Below are 17,423 nucleotides of genomic sequence, written 5' to 3'. Positions count from 1 at the left end.
TTGGGAGGGTTACTTTTAAAATGTATTCCATTACAGTGTAACGAATACTGCCAGTCACCCTCAATTTTATTTTTTGTGTTCTCCCTTTCTCAAACATTTCACTCTTGGAAATATGTGCGAGGTGAAACCTGCGGGGTTGAGGTGAGAGAGCAACCCCCCTCTCCTGTTTCACCCTCGCCAGACTAGGCCAAATGTGACTTCTACCCTTTTGAAGTCAACCGTCGCCCATGTCCCCAGGATGTTAATGTTTACTTTTCAGCTGCCAGAACCACGAGTGTATGGTACTTAAGTGTCTTATCGGGGGCTCCATCCTCTCCCCTGTTGAGTTGGGGAATTAACACAACAGATAAACCATACCAGATGTTCGGTTAAACCGAGATGGTCACATTCCAGCGTTCTTGAAAGTTACATGTGACCACAGCGCCTTCAAGTGGGGACGGTTGAAACTGCCCTCACTTGGAACACATATGACCCACAAAGCAATCTTACACATTTCACCTAAAAAATAATTCATCACATACAAGTGAATGTACGCATAACTACATGTTTTATACCATGTATGTTTTGTTTGTGTTTGGAAAAGAATGTCATATGTATGTCAACCTCAAGAGAGTTCTTAGTTACTCCGCAAAGAACAAAATTACCTCGTGCCGCAGGATTAGTCGATATGTGTAACGATAACATGTTTTGCCTGGAAGAACTTGGCTTGCCAGCCTGACCAAATTTTTATTATTAGTTATTCCATCCATCCATTTTCTTGACCGCTTTTCCTCACTAGGGTCGCGGGGGTGCTGGAGCCTATCCCAGCTGGCTTCGGGCAGTAGGCGGGGTACACCCTGAACTGGTTGCCAGCCAATCGCAGGGCACACAGAGACGAACAACCATACTCACAATCACACCTATGGACAATTTGTAGTGTTCAATTAACCTGCCATGCATGTCTTTGGAATGTGGGAGGAAACCGGAGTACCCGGTGAAAACCCACGCAAGCACGGGGAGAACATGCAAACTCTATTAGTTATTAATTCTTTAAATAATTTGGAATTTAAGAAGTCTTGGAGTTGAGTCGAGTTAAAGTTGGAGGGCGGTTCTCCTTTCCTGAAACACGCCCCCCAACTTTAAAAAGCGGGCGCGGACTATTGTTCTCTCTCTCGTCTTCTGTCGCTGTTCCTGTTATCTTCTTTTTTTCTGTCCGTCTGGCCCAGAAAAGACAAAAGAACTTACCACGTGGCAATATTCTTTTGTCCAAGAAACGAAGAAAGTGTCTCGGACTTGGCGATTATGCTTGTAGGCAGTGTAAAGAAGCCGGCACGCGTTCGCACGGTCAGGCGGACATATCCCTTTTGTTTGTTGTTTTAAGTTTTCTTTTTTCTTTTTTTTTTGGTGTGCTCGCCCCACCTCGGCGACACCAACTTTTCCGTGATCCATCGAGGCCCAGCCACCACAGTTGAACGGACACGCGCAAGTCCAGTGCGTCCCGCCGCACCTGTTCTCCGACTTCCCATCGGAGTGAGAGCGGGTTCAACGGCTGATCTCCCTTGGGATGCAGACACGCAGCGAATTTCGGCTTCAGCTGAGACGCGGATCTCCCCGCGTGCCAAGAGGACAACTCCAGCTGGAGCCGAATGCACCTGAGCTGAGCTGTGTCGCGCGCGTCCGACTGCTGAACAATTTTTCATAATTTTTTAGTCTTGCCTTGTTTTTTTTGGAGCAGTTTTTTTTCTTCTTCTTTCTTCAACCGATCGTCCCTCCGGCCGCTCTACCCATCTCACTCCAGTAAGTTGCACGTCTCATGACCAATTTGACATATCGCTGGTGCAACTTCCATTTCAAACATCTCACAGATTTGGCAAGTCAAACCTTTACTTTCTACCTCGTTAAATTGTTCCTTTCCTATTTCTATTAGTTCACTTTAATTTTTTTCACCGTATGATAGTTAAGTAGACAGTATTGTGATTCTGTATGCGTAACCCTAGTGAATAAATGCATGTTTTAAAAAAAAATCTAGTTCAGTCTCAATTGTGCTTGTGTCCGAGTGGATTAATAATTCTTTTAGTAATACAAAGAACGACAAACTTTGAATGTGGCGACTTCAGATTATGAATAAATGAACGAGAATTTGGATTTTATTCGTTGTCTTTCTCCAAACTGAAAGTAAACAGAACGTGGTGCCCCTATAAACGGTTGGGGAAATTACGACTTCCTCGAGCGCTGATCAAGTTACTAATTCATCCAAAAGACAACATCAATTATCGCTACAACAGTTACAAGTTACCTGCTAAAAATGTAGTTAGTAACGTAATCCAAGTACAATAATATTAAAGTAGTGTAACATGATTACTTTGGTTTACTCCAATTCCGAGTATGCTCATGAAGACACAATACAAATAAATATCAACACAATATATATTCCATACAATGTGCCCTGCTATTTGCGGGTGATAGGGACACGGGCAGCCAATAAATAGCAAAAATCATTGTGTCTCGCTTAGGTTACTAGTTACTGGTGTATAGTTATATGTTTAATCCCCCGCTAATTTCCTTCACTTTCACCTCCCTCCCCGTTTTTTCACTGTTAGATTTATTTACATATTACCTCATATTTTACACAAATTACATAAACCACCTAACCACTTTGATTCTATCCTATAACATGCCAATATTAACAAATAGCATATACAGATATATACACAGGACTGAGTCTATATTGTTTGTATGCATAAGTTAGTTCTGGTTTCTTGGAATGTTTGTGGCGCTTGCTCACAGGCAAAAAGAATAACATTTTTAGACCATCTCTTGCCTCCTACAAGAAACCCACCTACAAAAATCTGAAAAAAAAATACTTATTGATAAGAATTTTAGTCAAGCGTACACTGCCCCTTATAACAGTAGACACAGAGGAGTCTGTATACTCATACATAAGAATTTATTATTTACTCTAAATAATACAATAACAGACCCAGAGGGCCGATACATTATTGTTCAGGTGACTATATTTAATAAAATATATATATTTGGTAATTTATACGCCCCTAATAATGATGATCCGGCCTTTTTCCATGAATTTTTCTCCCAGCTGTTTTGAGTTAAAAGCAAACTCTACTATTGTTATTGGAGGAGACTTTAACACAGTCTTAAATCCATTAATAGATTTTTCTAATAATACAACATGTAAAAGGCGATTACAATCTACTAAAGTAATAGGGGAATATATGAATGATTTTGGCCTCGTCGACAGCTGTAGACTTAAAAACCCAACTAAGAAGGAATTTACCTTCTTTTCCGCTGTGCACCGGTCTTTTTCAAGAATGGATTTTTTTCTTACAAATAACTCTATTGCTGATAAAACTGTTACAAAAATACATCCTATTATTATTAGCGACCATGCACCAGTCTCCCTTACCCGACAAGTTGATTATACCTTTAAACCACCCCCGACATGGTGTTTTAACATCTCACTGCTAAACGACGCAGAGTTTGACAAAATTATAAGGAGAGAGTGGGCAGACTTTTTGGAAATAAATGACTCTCCAGACTTATCTCCATCTCTTCTCTGGGAAGCTGGGAAAGCGGTAATTAGAGGTAAAATTATATCATATTCATCTTATAAAAAGAAACAGGATCAAAAATTAGAAAAAGACTTGGAAGATAAAATTAAACAACTGACGCATTAGTACGCAAAAAACCCAAATAACCAAATATGGACTGACTTTCAAAATACAAAAATACAGGTAGACGATATGCCACTTACTATAAATGAGTTGTACAGTGCTCTAGATAGTATGCCTAATGGCAGAGCACCTGGCCCGGATAGATATCCGGCTATATTTTTTAAGCACTTTTGGTTAATGCTTGCTCCACTATTCTTAAGAGTAGTAACATAAATTAAAACTAATGGTTACATATGCCCACACATGAATACAGCAGCAATTAAACTTTTATTAAAGCCAGAAAAAGACCCCACCCTTCCATCAAGTTACCGTCTGATTTCACTAATTAACACTGATATTAAAATTATCACTAAGGCTTTCGCATCTAGACTAGAAACAGTAATCTTGACAATCATTCATAGCGACCAAACAGGCTTGATTAAAGGTCGTCACTCTACTCATAATATTAGGAGGCTCTTTAACCTTATTAGCATGTCACAGCATGATAAAAAGGCAGTTATTATATCATTGGATGCAGAAAAAGCTTTCGACAAAGTTAACTGGTCCTTCCTCTTTGCTGTTTTAAATAAATTTGGCTTTGGGAAGTCATTTATTCACTGGATGTCAGTATTATATGATTCTCCTACAGTTACTACTAATGGGATTATATCTCAGAGTTTTACTCTCCAGAGAGGCACAAGACAGGGATGCCCAGTGTCCCCTTTATTATTTGCAATATTTATTGAGTCGCTTGCATTAGCTATATGCCAGGAAAGAAGGATTCAAGGAATTCACTCTGGGGTAAAAGAACACAAAATTAATCTATATGCCGATGATATTTTACTTTATTTAGAAAAGCTTGCGATAATTTACATTGCTGTTTCTGTATTTGGCAATTTGTAACTAATGGTTGTGTTTTTATAGTCAGGAACCTAGTTGCTGCCAGCAGGATCGAGCAGACAGCATCAAACGACACCTTACAGTCACCAACTCCTCAAGATTCACCTCCAATGGGCACTAAGGGTTAATATTCGGATTCACTCTATGCCAGTGGGTTAATTCTATAGGTGTTGTCCCCCCTGGCTGAGTGTGGGCGGCTGTGTCTTGGCCATTCCCTGGGTCTCTTGGGGGGTGCTGCGTTGCGGTGCTCTCCCTGGTGTCCGGAGCGGCGCCACGGTTCGGGGCCTGTGGGCCTCCGGGGTGCCCCGTGGTTCCCTCTCCCTTCCCCCTTCCTCCCCCTTGCTGCCTCTCCCTCCTCGCCTCTCCCCGCCCGTCCTCCGCCTCCTTGTCCTTTCTCCCTCATCACCCTTCCTCCTCCTCTCCCCCTCTGCCCCTCTCTCTGTGGCCCTGCCGCCGCCCCTTGCCCTTCTTGTCGTCTCCTTCCCCCATCCCTTCCCCCTCCCCTGGGCCGGGGGCTCCATCCATGGCCTGGGTCTCGGGGCTCCGGGGGCTGGGCGGGTGGGTTGGGGGGCTTGTGCCTGCCCCGCTCCGGTGGGCCTCCTGGCACCCCGGGCGGGCCCCAGTATTCGAGCCCTATCGCTGGTCCCATATGCCCGCCAGGGTCCCGGTCTCTCCTGCCCCCGCCCGGTTGGGAGGGGCCCCGCTGGTCTCTCCTCTTAACTCACTGCACTAGTTTTGCACAATACACTTTGTTTATAGACACATAGGCCACATAACACACTTTGGGGGGGGGGGGGGGTGACACTGTCTTCGCCCTGCATGCCAGATCCACGACACCAGCATCTATCGAAATTCAAACATAATCTGCTTCTTCCTCTGGTCGTTGAATCGGTGGAGGCTGATGTCTCTGGATCTCACTCTGCTTCAGCTATCCTTCCTTCCTTCCTTTCCTTAGTCTCTCCTTTGGTCTCTTAAGGTCTTCCTAATTGGTTGGAATTTAGATGTTTCTGGGGTTGGTGAAAGACTCTGGTTGGTAACCCGGTAGGTAGTAGGTAATGTCTGGTCGGTGCTGGATTTCACTTTCCTTTCTTTTCTTTGATACTTCCTCAGGTCTCCTGACAACCTCACGACTCTAGCTGGATTCTGAAGTATTCGGTTTAGGTGACTAACGGTTTAGGTGGCTAACCCTAACCCTAACCCTAAGGTATGGGATTTTTAATAGGTTTTAAGTGAACTAATGAGTACACACTCACATGCACGCACGCACACACACACACACACACACACACACACACACACACACACACACACACACACACACACACACACACACACAATAAAAATAAAAAATAAAAAGAGCAATGATGATGACATGTCAAATCGGTAGAATTACCGAATGAACATTACTGGAAAAAAAATCATTGTGTAATTAAAAAGCATGTAGGCGATAGATAGATAGATAGATAGATAGATAGATAGATAGATAGATAGATAGATAGATAGATAGATAGATAGATAGATAGATAGATAGATAGATAGATAGATAGATAGATAGATAGATAGAAAGATAGATAGATAGATAGATAGATAGATAGATAGAATGCGTGACATCAACTGCAACATGAGCTTTTATCCCAGTCACAAGTTTAGCTGTGTATATATTGTGTCCGTCCGTCCGTCTTCTTCCGCTTATCCGGGGTCGGGTCGCGGGGGCAGCAGCTTTAGCAGGGAAGCCCAGACTTCCCTCTCCCCAGCCACTTCAGCCAGCTCATCCGACGGGACCCCAAGGCGTTCCCAGGACAGCCGAGAGACATAGTCTCTCCAGCGTGTCCTGGGTCGTCCCCGGGGCCTCCTGCCGGTAGGACATGCCCGGAACACCTCCCCAGGGAGGCGTCCAGGAGGCATCCGAACCAGATGCCCGAGCCACCTCAACTGGTTCCTCTCAACGTGGAGGAGCAGCGACTCGACGCTGAGTCCCTCTCGGATGACCGAGCTTCTCACCCTATCTCTAAGGGAGAGCCCGGCTACCCTGCGGAGGAAACTCATTTCGGCCGCTTGTATCCGGGATCTTATTCTTTCGGTCACGACCCACAGCTCGTGACCATAGGTGAGGGTAGGAACGTAGATCGACCGGTAAATCGAGAGCTTTGCCTTTCGGCTCAGCTCCTTCTTCACCACAACGGACCGATACAGCGTCCGCATCACTGCAGACGCTGCACCGATCCGCCTGTCAATCTCCCGCTCTAACCTACCCTCACTCGTGAACAAGACCCCAAGATACTTGAACTCCTCCACTTGGGGCAGGACCTCCTCCCCGACCCGGAGAGGGCACTCCACCCTTTTCCGACTGAGGACCATGGTCTCGGATTTGGAGGTGCTGATCCTCATCCCAACCGCTTCACACTCGACTGCGAACCGCTCCAGTGAGAGCTGGAGGTCACGGCTTGAAGAAGCCAACAGCACCACATCATCTGCAAAAAGCAGAGATGCAATGCTGAGGCCACCAAACCGGACCCCCTCAACGCCTCGGCTACGCCTAGAAATTCTGTCCATAAAAGTTATGAACAGAATCGGTGACAAAGGGCAACCTTGGCGGAGTCCAACCCTCACCGGAAACATATATTGTGTATGATGTTTAAATAGTGAATTGGTGGGAGGAAGATTTGTTTGGAAAGTGTAACTCACATTATGGTTGTAGGCTAGCGGGCTAGCAAAAAGCTGCAGCGCGTAACATGCCGCTGGACTCTCAGCTCAAACTTTCGCTCCTTCAGCAAGCCGAGTAAGTTCCAAACGGTGAATACCGGTCGCCATTTCCTCGTCCCGTCCGTGAAGCTTTTTTAAACTGCCTACGTGTGGAGAACACGACTCGTCAGTTCGTCCCCACCTCCCCGACATGTGCATTAGCTCCAGTAGCAACGGTCCCTCTCACGCACGTGTGCACGCGGTCTGTGTCTGTCTCTCTCTTTCGCTCTCTCTCTTTCGCACTCTCTCTCATCATAGAAATTGTAATCCCTCGAAGTAATCCCCATTTTTAATAAATGTACCTGTAATCTCATTACATGATTTTTCCAGTAACTGTAACAGAATACAGTTACATTTTTTTGGTAATCTGATTACGTAACGGCGGTACATGTATTCCATTACTCCCCAAGCCTGGTTGGAAGTGAACACGGTCTCCCTTCTCAAAAAGATGGACCACCACTCTGGGCTGCCAATCCAGAGGCACTTCCTCCAGTGTTCAAGCAGTGCAGAGGTATGTCAACCATGACAGTCCCACAACATCCAAGGTTTTTAGATACCTAAGTAGTAAGCAATTACTAAGTTTTTAGATAGGAGAGCCCAACTTAGAGGTGGCAGACTCTGCTATTGAGGAGGTCTTGTGAAGATTTTTCCCCACCAACTCAAAAAGTCCATAGTCGAGCTAGGCAGTGCCCCATTCCCATATACATAGTGTCAATAGTGCACTGCTTCATCTCCTGAGACGCTGGCTGGTGGACCAGGATTCCCTCAAAGCCATCCAGAAGTCCTTTTCCATGGCCTCACAGAACCAAAAGTCATTATATGACCATAGCTTGAGCCGCTTCAACAGTGGAGGCACGGAACATGGTCTGCTTTGACTCAATGTCCTCCACCTTCCTGAGAAGGTGGACAAAGTCTGTGGTGGGAGTTTAAACTCTTTGAAACTCCAGCATGAGTGCTCTCCATCTCTTCCTCCAAAGATTGCAGAAGATGCTGTTTGGTACATAGACTCAAACAACAGTCAAAACCCAGCTCCCCCACGCAAAGGCAAAGTAAGGCAACTCTCTTGTCCAACAACACATGAACTCCAAAATACAGGTACTGGGCCACTGTTGGGCAATAATTGTGTCCACAACTGCTCAGTGCCTTTCATAAGAAGCAACTACAGAGTTGAACAGAGTCCACTCTCTCTCAAGAGGACTGGCACCAGAGCCAAAGATGTGTAGAGGCGAGCCCGACTACATCTAGCCGGAATGTCCTGATCTTGGAAGTGGAAATCATTTCACTTTCATTTGAAATGAACAATTCCATCAAACCAACTTATAGTTTATGGCTCACCAAGTTCATTGAAGCAGTCCCTGTGTTTCCAGCCTGCTGGCAATGTGCCAGTGACATCAGCAAGAGGATATCCCTTTCGTTCCTCCACATTCTTCAAGTTCACAAACATGTTGTTTTTGGCCTACAAAGTACAAAAAATACAATTAAAGTGACCTATATGTAACAGTTATCCAAGGTATATTGTTATATATCAAAAATACTTTTCCATATGGAGAGTTATTATGTTGTGGGATAGTGCACTGGGTCAGAGTGTGGTAGCTGGGATTGGAGAAGTAGTTACTGGCGTGCACGTCGCGTGGTAGATGAGCATCTGAAAAGTGAACAATGGTGAAATAATGAATTCAGCATGCACTGCGTGAGTCACAGTCTGATCTGTTTTACCAAAAATGTACAAAAGTCAAGCGGGTCTTTGTCACAAAATGTGATTTGTTCATTTTTGTCTTAACATGACATCAAGATTGTTACAAGTTATTAGAGATTAGTTTGTGATTTGTGTTTATTTAAACTTTATTTTTGTATTTTTTGCTCATGCTATCCTGTACATTTGTATGACGTTTGTGAAAATGTATATTTTTTTCAGATTCCCCAAACTCCTGCTTTCTGTGCCTACTTGCCTGCCTTTGGCTCCACCTTGTACTTTGCACACCAGCAACTTGCAACAAAACTCCGACATGTGACAGTGTAAATATATGCAGTTCCTGCAGTAGCAAATAGTCCATACTCTCTGCAGATATGTCACCTCCTTTTGTTTAAAATAAGTAAGTACAGGAGTGTGTTGGACCATGGCAGTGATTCTTAAATCGGGGTATGTGAAAGCTCGCAAGTGGTTATCTTCTGAAAAAAATTTATCAACTAATTATTTATTTATTTTTTTATAGAGAACTTTTTTTGTTTTATATGAAAGACCGAATGATTAAAAACAATTTAAAACAATAAACAATGGCCAGAAAAAATACAAAACTTAAAATGTGCTCTGTCACTGGTATTGGCACCCTTTCCTGTAAATCAGTATGGAAACTCATTGTGACTCACCTTTGGTAAATCCCAAATGAGAAAACACAAGACCTCCAAAGGGTATAGAGCCATCTCCAAAGATTTTGTAGCCCCGTTTCAGTAGTGCGTAATGTTATTAAGAAGTTTTACAAGCATGGAACTGTCAAGAACCTCCATGGACGTGGGGAGAAGAGAGAAATTGATGACAGAAGTCTTCGACGGTTGGTGCAAATGGTGGAAAAAACACCACATTAAACATACAAAGACCTGAAAGCCAACCTGGAACAGTCTTGGATCATGGTTTCAAGAAGTACCACACACTGAACCAAAAATAGGGCTTCATGGGTGAAGACCATTCCTGAGACAGACATAAAAAAGGATGGCTAACTTGTGCTAAGGAGTACCTGGACAAACCACAATTCTTTTGGGAAAATGTTCTGTGGACAGATGAAACAAAAATAAAGCTTTTCGGCAATGCACGCCAACAGTTTTATTACAGACAGCGCAATGAAGCTTTTAAAGGAAAAGAACACCCTCCCTACAGTTAAGCATGGTGGAGTATCCATCATTCTGGGGGGCTGCTTTGCTACATCTGGTACAGGAGGCCTTGATAATATCACAGGAATTAATGAAATCAGAGAATTATCAAGTCAATCTAGTAGGGCTGGGCGATTTTGCCTAAAAATAAAATCTCTGATTTTTTTAACAAAAAAATTTGATTTACAATTTCCCCCCGATTTTCTATTATTATTATTATTATTATTATTATTAATTATTTGACACAAATAAACATCACATTTTGGCTTTAATGTAGGAATCGAGGTCTGAGCTTGTCATCCCCTCAAACTGTCGGCTGATTTTACAAGTACAAGCACTGTTATGTAAATTGAGGTGGCTGTTTTGCCATGACTGGCAAATTTCCTTTTAGCGTTATTTGATTGGCCAGTCCCCGGAGTAAGAAAGTCTTGACCTGCCATAAATCGGCCATTTTACCGTGATTAGTCCGCTTCACCAAGTCCACCCCCTTCTGTAGATCTCCTTTCACTTTTCAATTTGTATTGTTACTGACAATAGGCTGTTATCAACATTACCAGCCCACTATACTACAATTCATAAGGATTTTATGACGCAGGCGACGCAGAGGCTGATAAGCGTCACAGGCACTGTGAGTGAAAGTAAGCTTGTCTTTCATTCCGGTAAGTGCTTGCAAGGCAAGTCCGTCTTGACGAGATAGCGTATATGTTGCGACCACGCAGGGACATAAACGTGCACATTTGTGCTATTCACATAAGCTGGTAAATGTCTATAAGCAATCAGGATAAAATATCCAATTTACAGCAAGCTAAAGATTTCCTCACTCCGGCGATTGACCAATATTGGAGCCGTTCAGGGCAAAAATATCGTTAGTATTTGAGTTACCAGTCACGGCAAAATAACCACTTCCTAAACAAATGGCGCGGGGCAACTTGAGCAATATACCTGTACTTGCAGCTAGGTAGCAGTAGCACATACCTGGGTTCTCCCGTTTTCAGCAAGTGGTGAAATCGAGTCTTCCTCACTGTATACATGGGTGCTATAACATTAGCGAGGTGCAATGTGTCCGCTTTGGTGATTGCACTTATTGTGCCCCTTTCTTATCATACGTGCTTTCTTGTGTTAATGACTCATCCACGGTAACATTTTTTCTGCGGGAGTTTATTTGCTGTTGTTGAGTTCCTCCCCTATGGAGTGTGTGAGGACACGACTGGCAGAGCTAAAGCTACGGAAGCCCATGGGGGCAAGCCGCGGGCGCGGCGCAACGAATGGGGGGAAAAAAAACATCGATGTTATAATTTTTTTAATCGTCCACAACAAAACACTCAAATTAATTCCAAAAAATCGATCTATCGCCCAGCCCTACAATCTAGGGAGACATGTCGAAGGTCATGGGTCCTCCAGCAAGACAAAGATCCAAAAGCATATATTAATGGTTTAAAAGGGTAAATACTGTTTTAAAATGGCCAGCAATGACCCCTGTTCTTAATCCGATTCAAAATCTTTGATATGAGCTGAAATGTGCCATTGGGAAAAGAAACCTGCAAACATTCAAGAGCTTGAACAATTTGCAAAGGAAGAGTGGGGGAAAATACCAGCGGAAAAGTGCAAGAAGCTTGGAGATAGCAACAAGAAGCGTTTGGAAGCTGTCATCCCTGCCAAAGGGTGTGCAACCAAATATCAAAGAGGGGTTCCATTATTGCTGCACATGTATTTTTTATTTCTTCTTTGGAATTACATTATGCAAGTTGAAAAACTATTTATTTTGTGGAATTACATTGGAATTCCAATTAATAGGTTCTCATGATATAAATTTGGTACATTTCTATAAATTTCCAAAGATATTGTAGCCATCATGCAAAAAATGAAAGGATGTCAATAACAGTGAGAAGGACTGTATAATACTGAGATATATACATATGAATGAAAACCTGTGCTTGTTTATCTTGAAATTGTTCTAGATTTTATCCTTGTCAATATTAAAAACGAAAACGAAAACAAAAAACGAAAACTTAAACAAATCCACTCCATATTTTTTTTTACATTGGTATGCAATGTACCTGTGATAGTGTAGTCAGTGGTCCCCCTCATGGCAGGCGTGTAAGTCACTGCTGGCATGGGAGGTTCTTTTCCTTTCCGCTTTTTCCTGTAGATGATGAAGAGGAGGAGGAGGAAGAGCACAAGCAGCACCAGCACAATAACTCCTGCAATGGCTCCAATTTGGTAGGTGTCCACCTGCATTGCAGCACTTGTGAAAGTGTTGAGGCTGTCAACCACAACACCAACTACAGAAACAAGGATGGGAAAGCAGTCACACAATGTTAAGACTTTGGGTGTGTAGAAATATTAGGTTGTCCAATAGAAAGTTATTTGCGCAGCATGTATCCTCACCTTGGTCACAGCGGGCTCCCTTCCAGCCATTGTTACAGTAGCATGTACCAGTGATGTGATCACATGTGGAGTTATTTAGACAGTCACACACCTGCCGGCAACCGTAACCATATGAACCAGGAGGACACTCTATAAATGACACGTGACAAATATTCATCATATCATGATCATTTCTTCAATTCAACAAATTGTTATGATGTACTGTAATCAGTTTTTAAAAGACACATCCAAAGGATGGCGCCAGCTACAGTCTCTTGATCAGCTGAGCTTAATTCATTTTTAAAAGCAGTTCCAATATTGCTGAGGGGTGTTTTCATATTTAACTTTTATTTAACCAGGAAGAGTCCCATTGAGTTACAATAACTCTTCTCACAGGGAGTCCTGTAATAATTTGATCAATAAGTGTGAAGACTTACCCGACTGAATTTTGATTTGAAAATCATTTACAGTAATCTTACTGATATGAATATATGAATTATTGGCAGTTGTCTTTGAAAAGGTTCTAATTGTTTCTAAGTGAAAAAATGTTTTAAAGTAATATTTTCACACGTTCAATGCCAAAATGGCCTTACTGTTATTTGTCCCAACTGAAATTTCATTATTTGCTTCGTGTTGTCAAAAGATGCTACATTTTTGGGGGGATATGTAGCATGCCCTAGATTGGTATCAAACTCCGGTCCTGGAGGGCCGCAGTCCTGCAGGTTTTGGATGTTTCCGTTCTCCAACACAGCTGATATATCATCAGCTCATCAGCAAGCTCTGCATAAGCCTGATAACGATCCTGCTGATTGTAATCAGCTTGTGTTGGAAGAGGGAAACCCCCAAAACCTGCAGGGCTGCGGCCCTCCAGGACCGGAGTTTGACACCTATGCCCTAGGAGCACACACACACACACACACACACTCACACACGCACACACACACACACACACACACACACACACACACACACACACACACACACTTGTATATACACTGATTGGGGTCACATTCAAGGTTTAGCCGGCGAGCTGGCGAACTCAGTAACAGGGTTAGCTTTCACTAAGAACGCTGGAGTGACGACCGGGGCCTTTCCCCGCTGGGCCTGGGGTTCGAGGGTGCCACCCGTCCCCCGGTGCCCCCATCTCCCCTTCTGCCCCCGGTGTTCCGTCCCTCCACACGGTGGGGGCTGGGGTGGGCGCGGGTGCCCTCTCCGCTCCACTGCCCGGCCCCTCTTCGGCGCCGATGCCTGGGTGCGGGGATCCCCGGGATCTGGGGGTCGGGGGCTGCCGGTTGGTGGGGTCGGGGGGGCTTGGTTGGGGGGGTGCTGGTGGTGGGGGTGGCTGGATGCTGGGAGTGGGAGCGTGTCTGGGGGTTTGGGGGCGTGGGGGGAGCGGGGGCTGTGGACCGGTGGGGTGCCTGGCGTGCCTGCAGTGCCCCGTCCTGCTGCGTTGGGTTGGGGGCGCGGGCTGTGTTGGGGTGGGGGGCGCTCCTGCTCCTAGGTCTGCTCTCTGGCCGGTGGCCCCCTGTGGGGCCCGGGGGTCGTCCTTTGGCGCTGCCGCACCCTGGGGGGCCCTAAGGTGTTGCGCTTGCTCTGTCCTGGCGGGGGTCGACGGCTCCCCTCTTTGGTGGAGATTTTCATGCATGCCAGATCCACCACACCAGTATCTATCGAAACTCAGACACAATCTGTTTCTTCCTCAGGTCATTGAATCGGTGGAGGCTGGTGTCTGTGGATCTCACTCTGCTTCGTCTGTCCTTCCTTCCTTTCCTCAGTCTCTCCTTTGGTCTCTTGAGGTCTCCCTGATTTGTTGGAATTTAGATGTTTCTGGGGTTGGTGAAGGACTCTGGTTGGTGGCCTGGTGGGTGGTGTCTGGTCGGTGCTGGATTTCACTTTCCTTTCTTTTCTTTGGTCCTTCCTCGGGTCTCCTGACGGCCTCATGACTCTGGCTGGATTCTGTTTAGTATTCGGTTTAGGTAAACGGTATGGGATTTTTAATAGGTTTTAGGTGAACTAATGAGTACACACACACACACACACACACACGCACATACACATGCTCACCCACATACAAAAAAGAAAAGAAAAATAGAAGAAAAAAAGAAAAAAAAACTTCTTCACTTACTTCTCTGACAGGTGCTGCCTCTGTATCCTGGTGCACACTCACATGTTCCTTCATCAGGAGAACAGGATGCTCCGTTCTTACAGTTACAGGCTAGAGAGCAGTTTGGGCCCCAGCGGCCGTCAGCACACACACTGTCACAGTGGACACCTGTTCACACATGCAAACACACTCAACTCAATTTTATTTACAGATCACTTTACAACAACCACCACTGCATACATGGAGCAAAACTTCAAAAGTCATGCAACAAGACGACAAGACAGTTAACACAATAAATTAATGGCACAAAACACTAAAACAATATTGAGTCAAAAAAGACAAAAGATGTGTTTGAGGGTGGCCTGGTTGACTCCAAATTACATTTTTGTCTTTTTTTAGTTCCTTTTTCCTTTTATCATATTGTCTTTTAGCTTCGTTTTTGCCCTTTATTCTGTTTTCTTTTAGCCTTGAACTTTTTTTTTTTGTCGTCTTTTCGTTTTTAGCTCCAGTGTTTCCTGGGTGTCTTTCCACTCATGGTTTCTCTGTGTCCCACCATGGTTTGTGTGTGTGTGTGTGTGTGTTGTGATTTGGGGGGGTCTTTTTATTGTTTTATGGATGTTTTAATTGTTTAGCAACTTGAGTTGCATTTTATTTAATGCATGACAGGTGCTATATTAATAAAGTTTGTTTGATTGATTGATTGATTGATTGACTGATTGATTGATTGATTGATTGATTGATTGATTGCATTACACTCATGTAGCCGAGATGTGAAAAAAGGCATGGATTACTGATTCAACTCAACTGATTGTTGAGAAAGTAGCGGCTTTACCTAGTCACCTGCCTAAGAGGAAAAAAACTGGATTTAAAAAGAGCACCAATTTGTCGGTCCAATTTAGAATCAGCGTCCATTTTAAGACCCAAGTTAGAGATTGTTGGCTTTAGAAAAGGTGCTAAGGGGCCCAAGTCTGCAAGATGAGATATACAAGGGCTACTGGGACCAAACCAAACACCCTAACTTCTGTTTTGTTTTATATAAATTCAAGAAATTCTATGCCATCCAGGCCTTGATTTCCTCCAGACAGATGGAACTCCAGAGTCAGATATAATGAAAACGACAGAGGCCCCATTATTGAACCCTGTGGAACACCATATGACAGTGGGGCAGTGCATGATTCAGAAAAAACAAGGCTTACACAGTCTAAAGCACTGAAGAGCACGACCACTAATGGCCACCTGGTGCTGCAAACGAGCCAACAGAATATTTTGGTCCACAGCAATGTAGTATTGAACACTATCATCCTCTCATTTCTCTCTAACTCAGAGCAGGGGCCGAGGAAAATTATCCCTTTAATGATGATTTTTCACTCATGTGAAGACCTTAAGCATTTTCTCTTACCAGTCCATCCAGCCAGGCAGCGGCAGTACCCAGTGGCGTGATGACATCCGTCAGCATGACTACAGTCACAGCGCTCTTTACAGTCAAGACCATAGGTACCATCCTAGAGAAAAGCAAATGTTACCATCACAAGCCCAGTAACAATTTTGTGAATTTGCTTCCACTGACAATGCATTTGTATTTGTGAGAGAAATTTATTTTTAAGCCTTTTCACCTGGCATTGCAGGTCACATTTATTTCCTCTCCAGCCTGCGGCACAAGTACAGTGACCAGTCACTGCATCACAAGCACCTTCATTCCCACACAGACAGGTCGTGTTACAGCCAAGACCCCACGTACCACTGGGGCAGTTGATGGAGCAGTCCACTCCATGCCACCCTGATTAAAAGATGGACTGTAATTATTTAGATAACATGATTTGACCTTTCTTAAAGCAGTGGGTAGGCCAACTGTGTTGCCAGGGGACAGGATCCAGATCTTGTGTCAAGAGTGAGAACTGGTTGCAAAATGTTTCTCAGTTCATAATCCACAACCTCCACTGTAATTAAGCCTAGTCAAAACCTCTATACAGCGGAACCTTAATATAACAGACCTGAAACCAACAGCCGCCAGATTAAACGGATAGAAAATACTGTTGAGTTCACTCAAAATGCCCCTTCTAAAGTAGCTTTTTAAGTATGTTAGCTACAGCAGTGTTTCCCACACCATGTTAATACTTGGGCGGGGCCACCCAAGTAGATTTCAAGAAAATGAAATAAAAATATATATTTAAAAAATGTTGCAAGCAGATATACTGCATATAACATTAGTTTGCCGTCACTCACTTGTGGATCATGAAGTTAGAGGAGACGCAAGTAACAGGGCTGGGAACGCCCCGCAAAGTGCAGTGAAAGATTTGGAATGGCAGGAAATTACTTCAGGACTTCCATGATGTCATTGCGACAGGCCAGGTAAGAATCGAGCAGCCGATGTCATCTTCAATCAGTTGTCAAGCTCACTTTTCTTCATATCGACAAACATGCGTGCACTTTTTGATTAGCGACTAGTCTGTTTTCTGGTGCACGGCGCAGTGAGTTTTATGTTTTTATGTTGTGTCGTCACGCACCCCAAAAGTAACGACCCCATTTTCAAAATGTAAGAAGTAAAAGTACAGATATTTGAGTTTGTAAAGTAAGAAGCAGGGTTAATATAGTTTTGGAATTTAATTTTAGTTCGTTTTTATTTCGTTTTGAGATTTTTGTTTTTTGTTCTAATTAGTTTTCAGGGTGGTTATCTTAGTTTTGATTAGTTTTAGTAATGTAAGAAATGCTTTGTTTTAGTTAAGTTTTAGTTAGTTTTCAGTATTATTTTTTGTTGTTGTTCTTATTTAGTTTTTTAAATGTGTATTACTTGTGCG

At 43.7% G+C, this 17,423-nt stretch overlaps 1 protein-coding gene across 2 annotated transcripts in view; it reads right to left on the bottom strand.

The window, feature by feature from the left end:
- megf10 (multiple EGF-like-domains 10) overlaps positions 1 to 17,423 on the bottom strand; it is an 84,310-nt gene that overhangs the window by 10,051 nt on the left and 56,836 nt on the right. For both annotated transcript variants that reach the window (XM_077586367.1, XM_077586368.1), the window contains 7 exons: positions 16,242 to 16,405; positions 16,028 to 16,130; positions 14,650 to 14,796; positions 12,546 to 12,674; positions 12,215 to 12,439; positions 8,828 to 8,937; positions 8,628 to 8,748 (listed from right to left, as the gene is read on the bottom strand). In XM_077586367.1, coding sequence (XP_077442493.1) covers positions 8,628 to 8,748; positions 8,828 to 8,937; positions 12,215 to 12,439; positions 12,546 to 12,674; positions 14,650 to 14,796; positions 16,028 to 16,130; positions 16,242 to 16,405 — 999 coding nt within the window. The remainder of the gene's footprint in view (positions 1 to 8,627; positions 8,749 to 8,827; positions 8,938 to 12,214; positions 12,440 to 12,545; positions 12,675 to 14,649; positions 14,797 to 16,027; positions 16,131 to 16,241; positions 16,406 to 17,423) is intronic.

Source organism: Vanacampus margaritifer, chromosome 14 (assembly GCF_051991255.1).
Source record: "Vanacampus margaritifer isolate UIUO_Vmar chromosome 14, RoL_Vmar_1.0, whole genome shotgun sequence".
Classification (NCBI taxonomy): Eukaryota; Metazoa; Chordata; class Actinopteri; order Syngnathiformes; family Syngnathidae; genus Vanacampus; species Vanacampus margaritifer.
The sequence above is the reverse complement of the archived record's forward strand: the minus strand, read 5'-3'. Positions and strand labels throughout refer to the sequence as shown.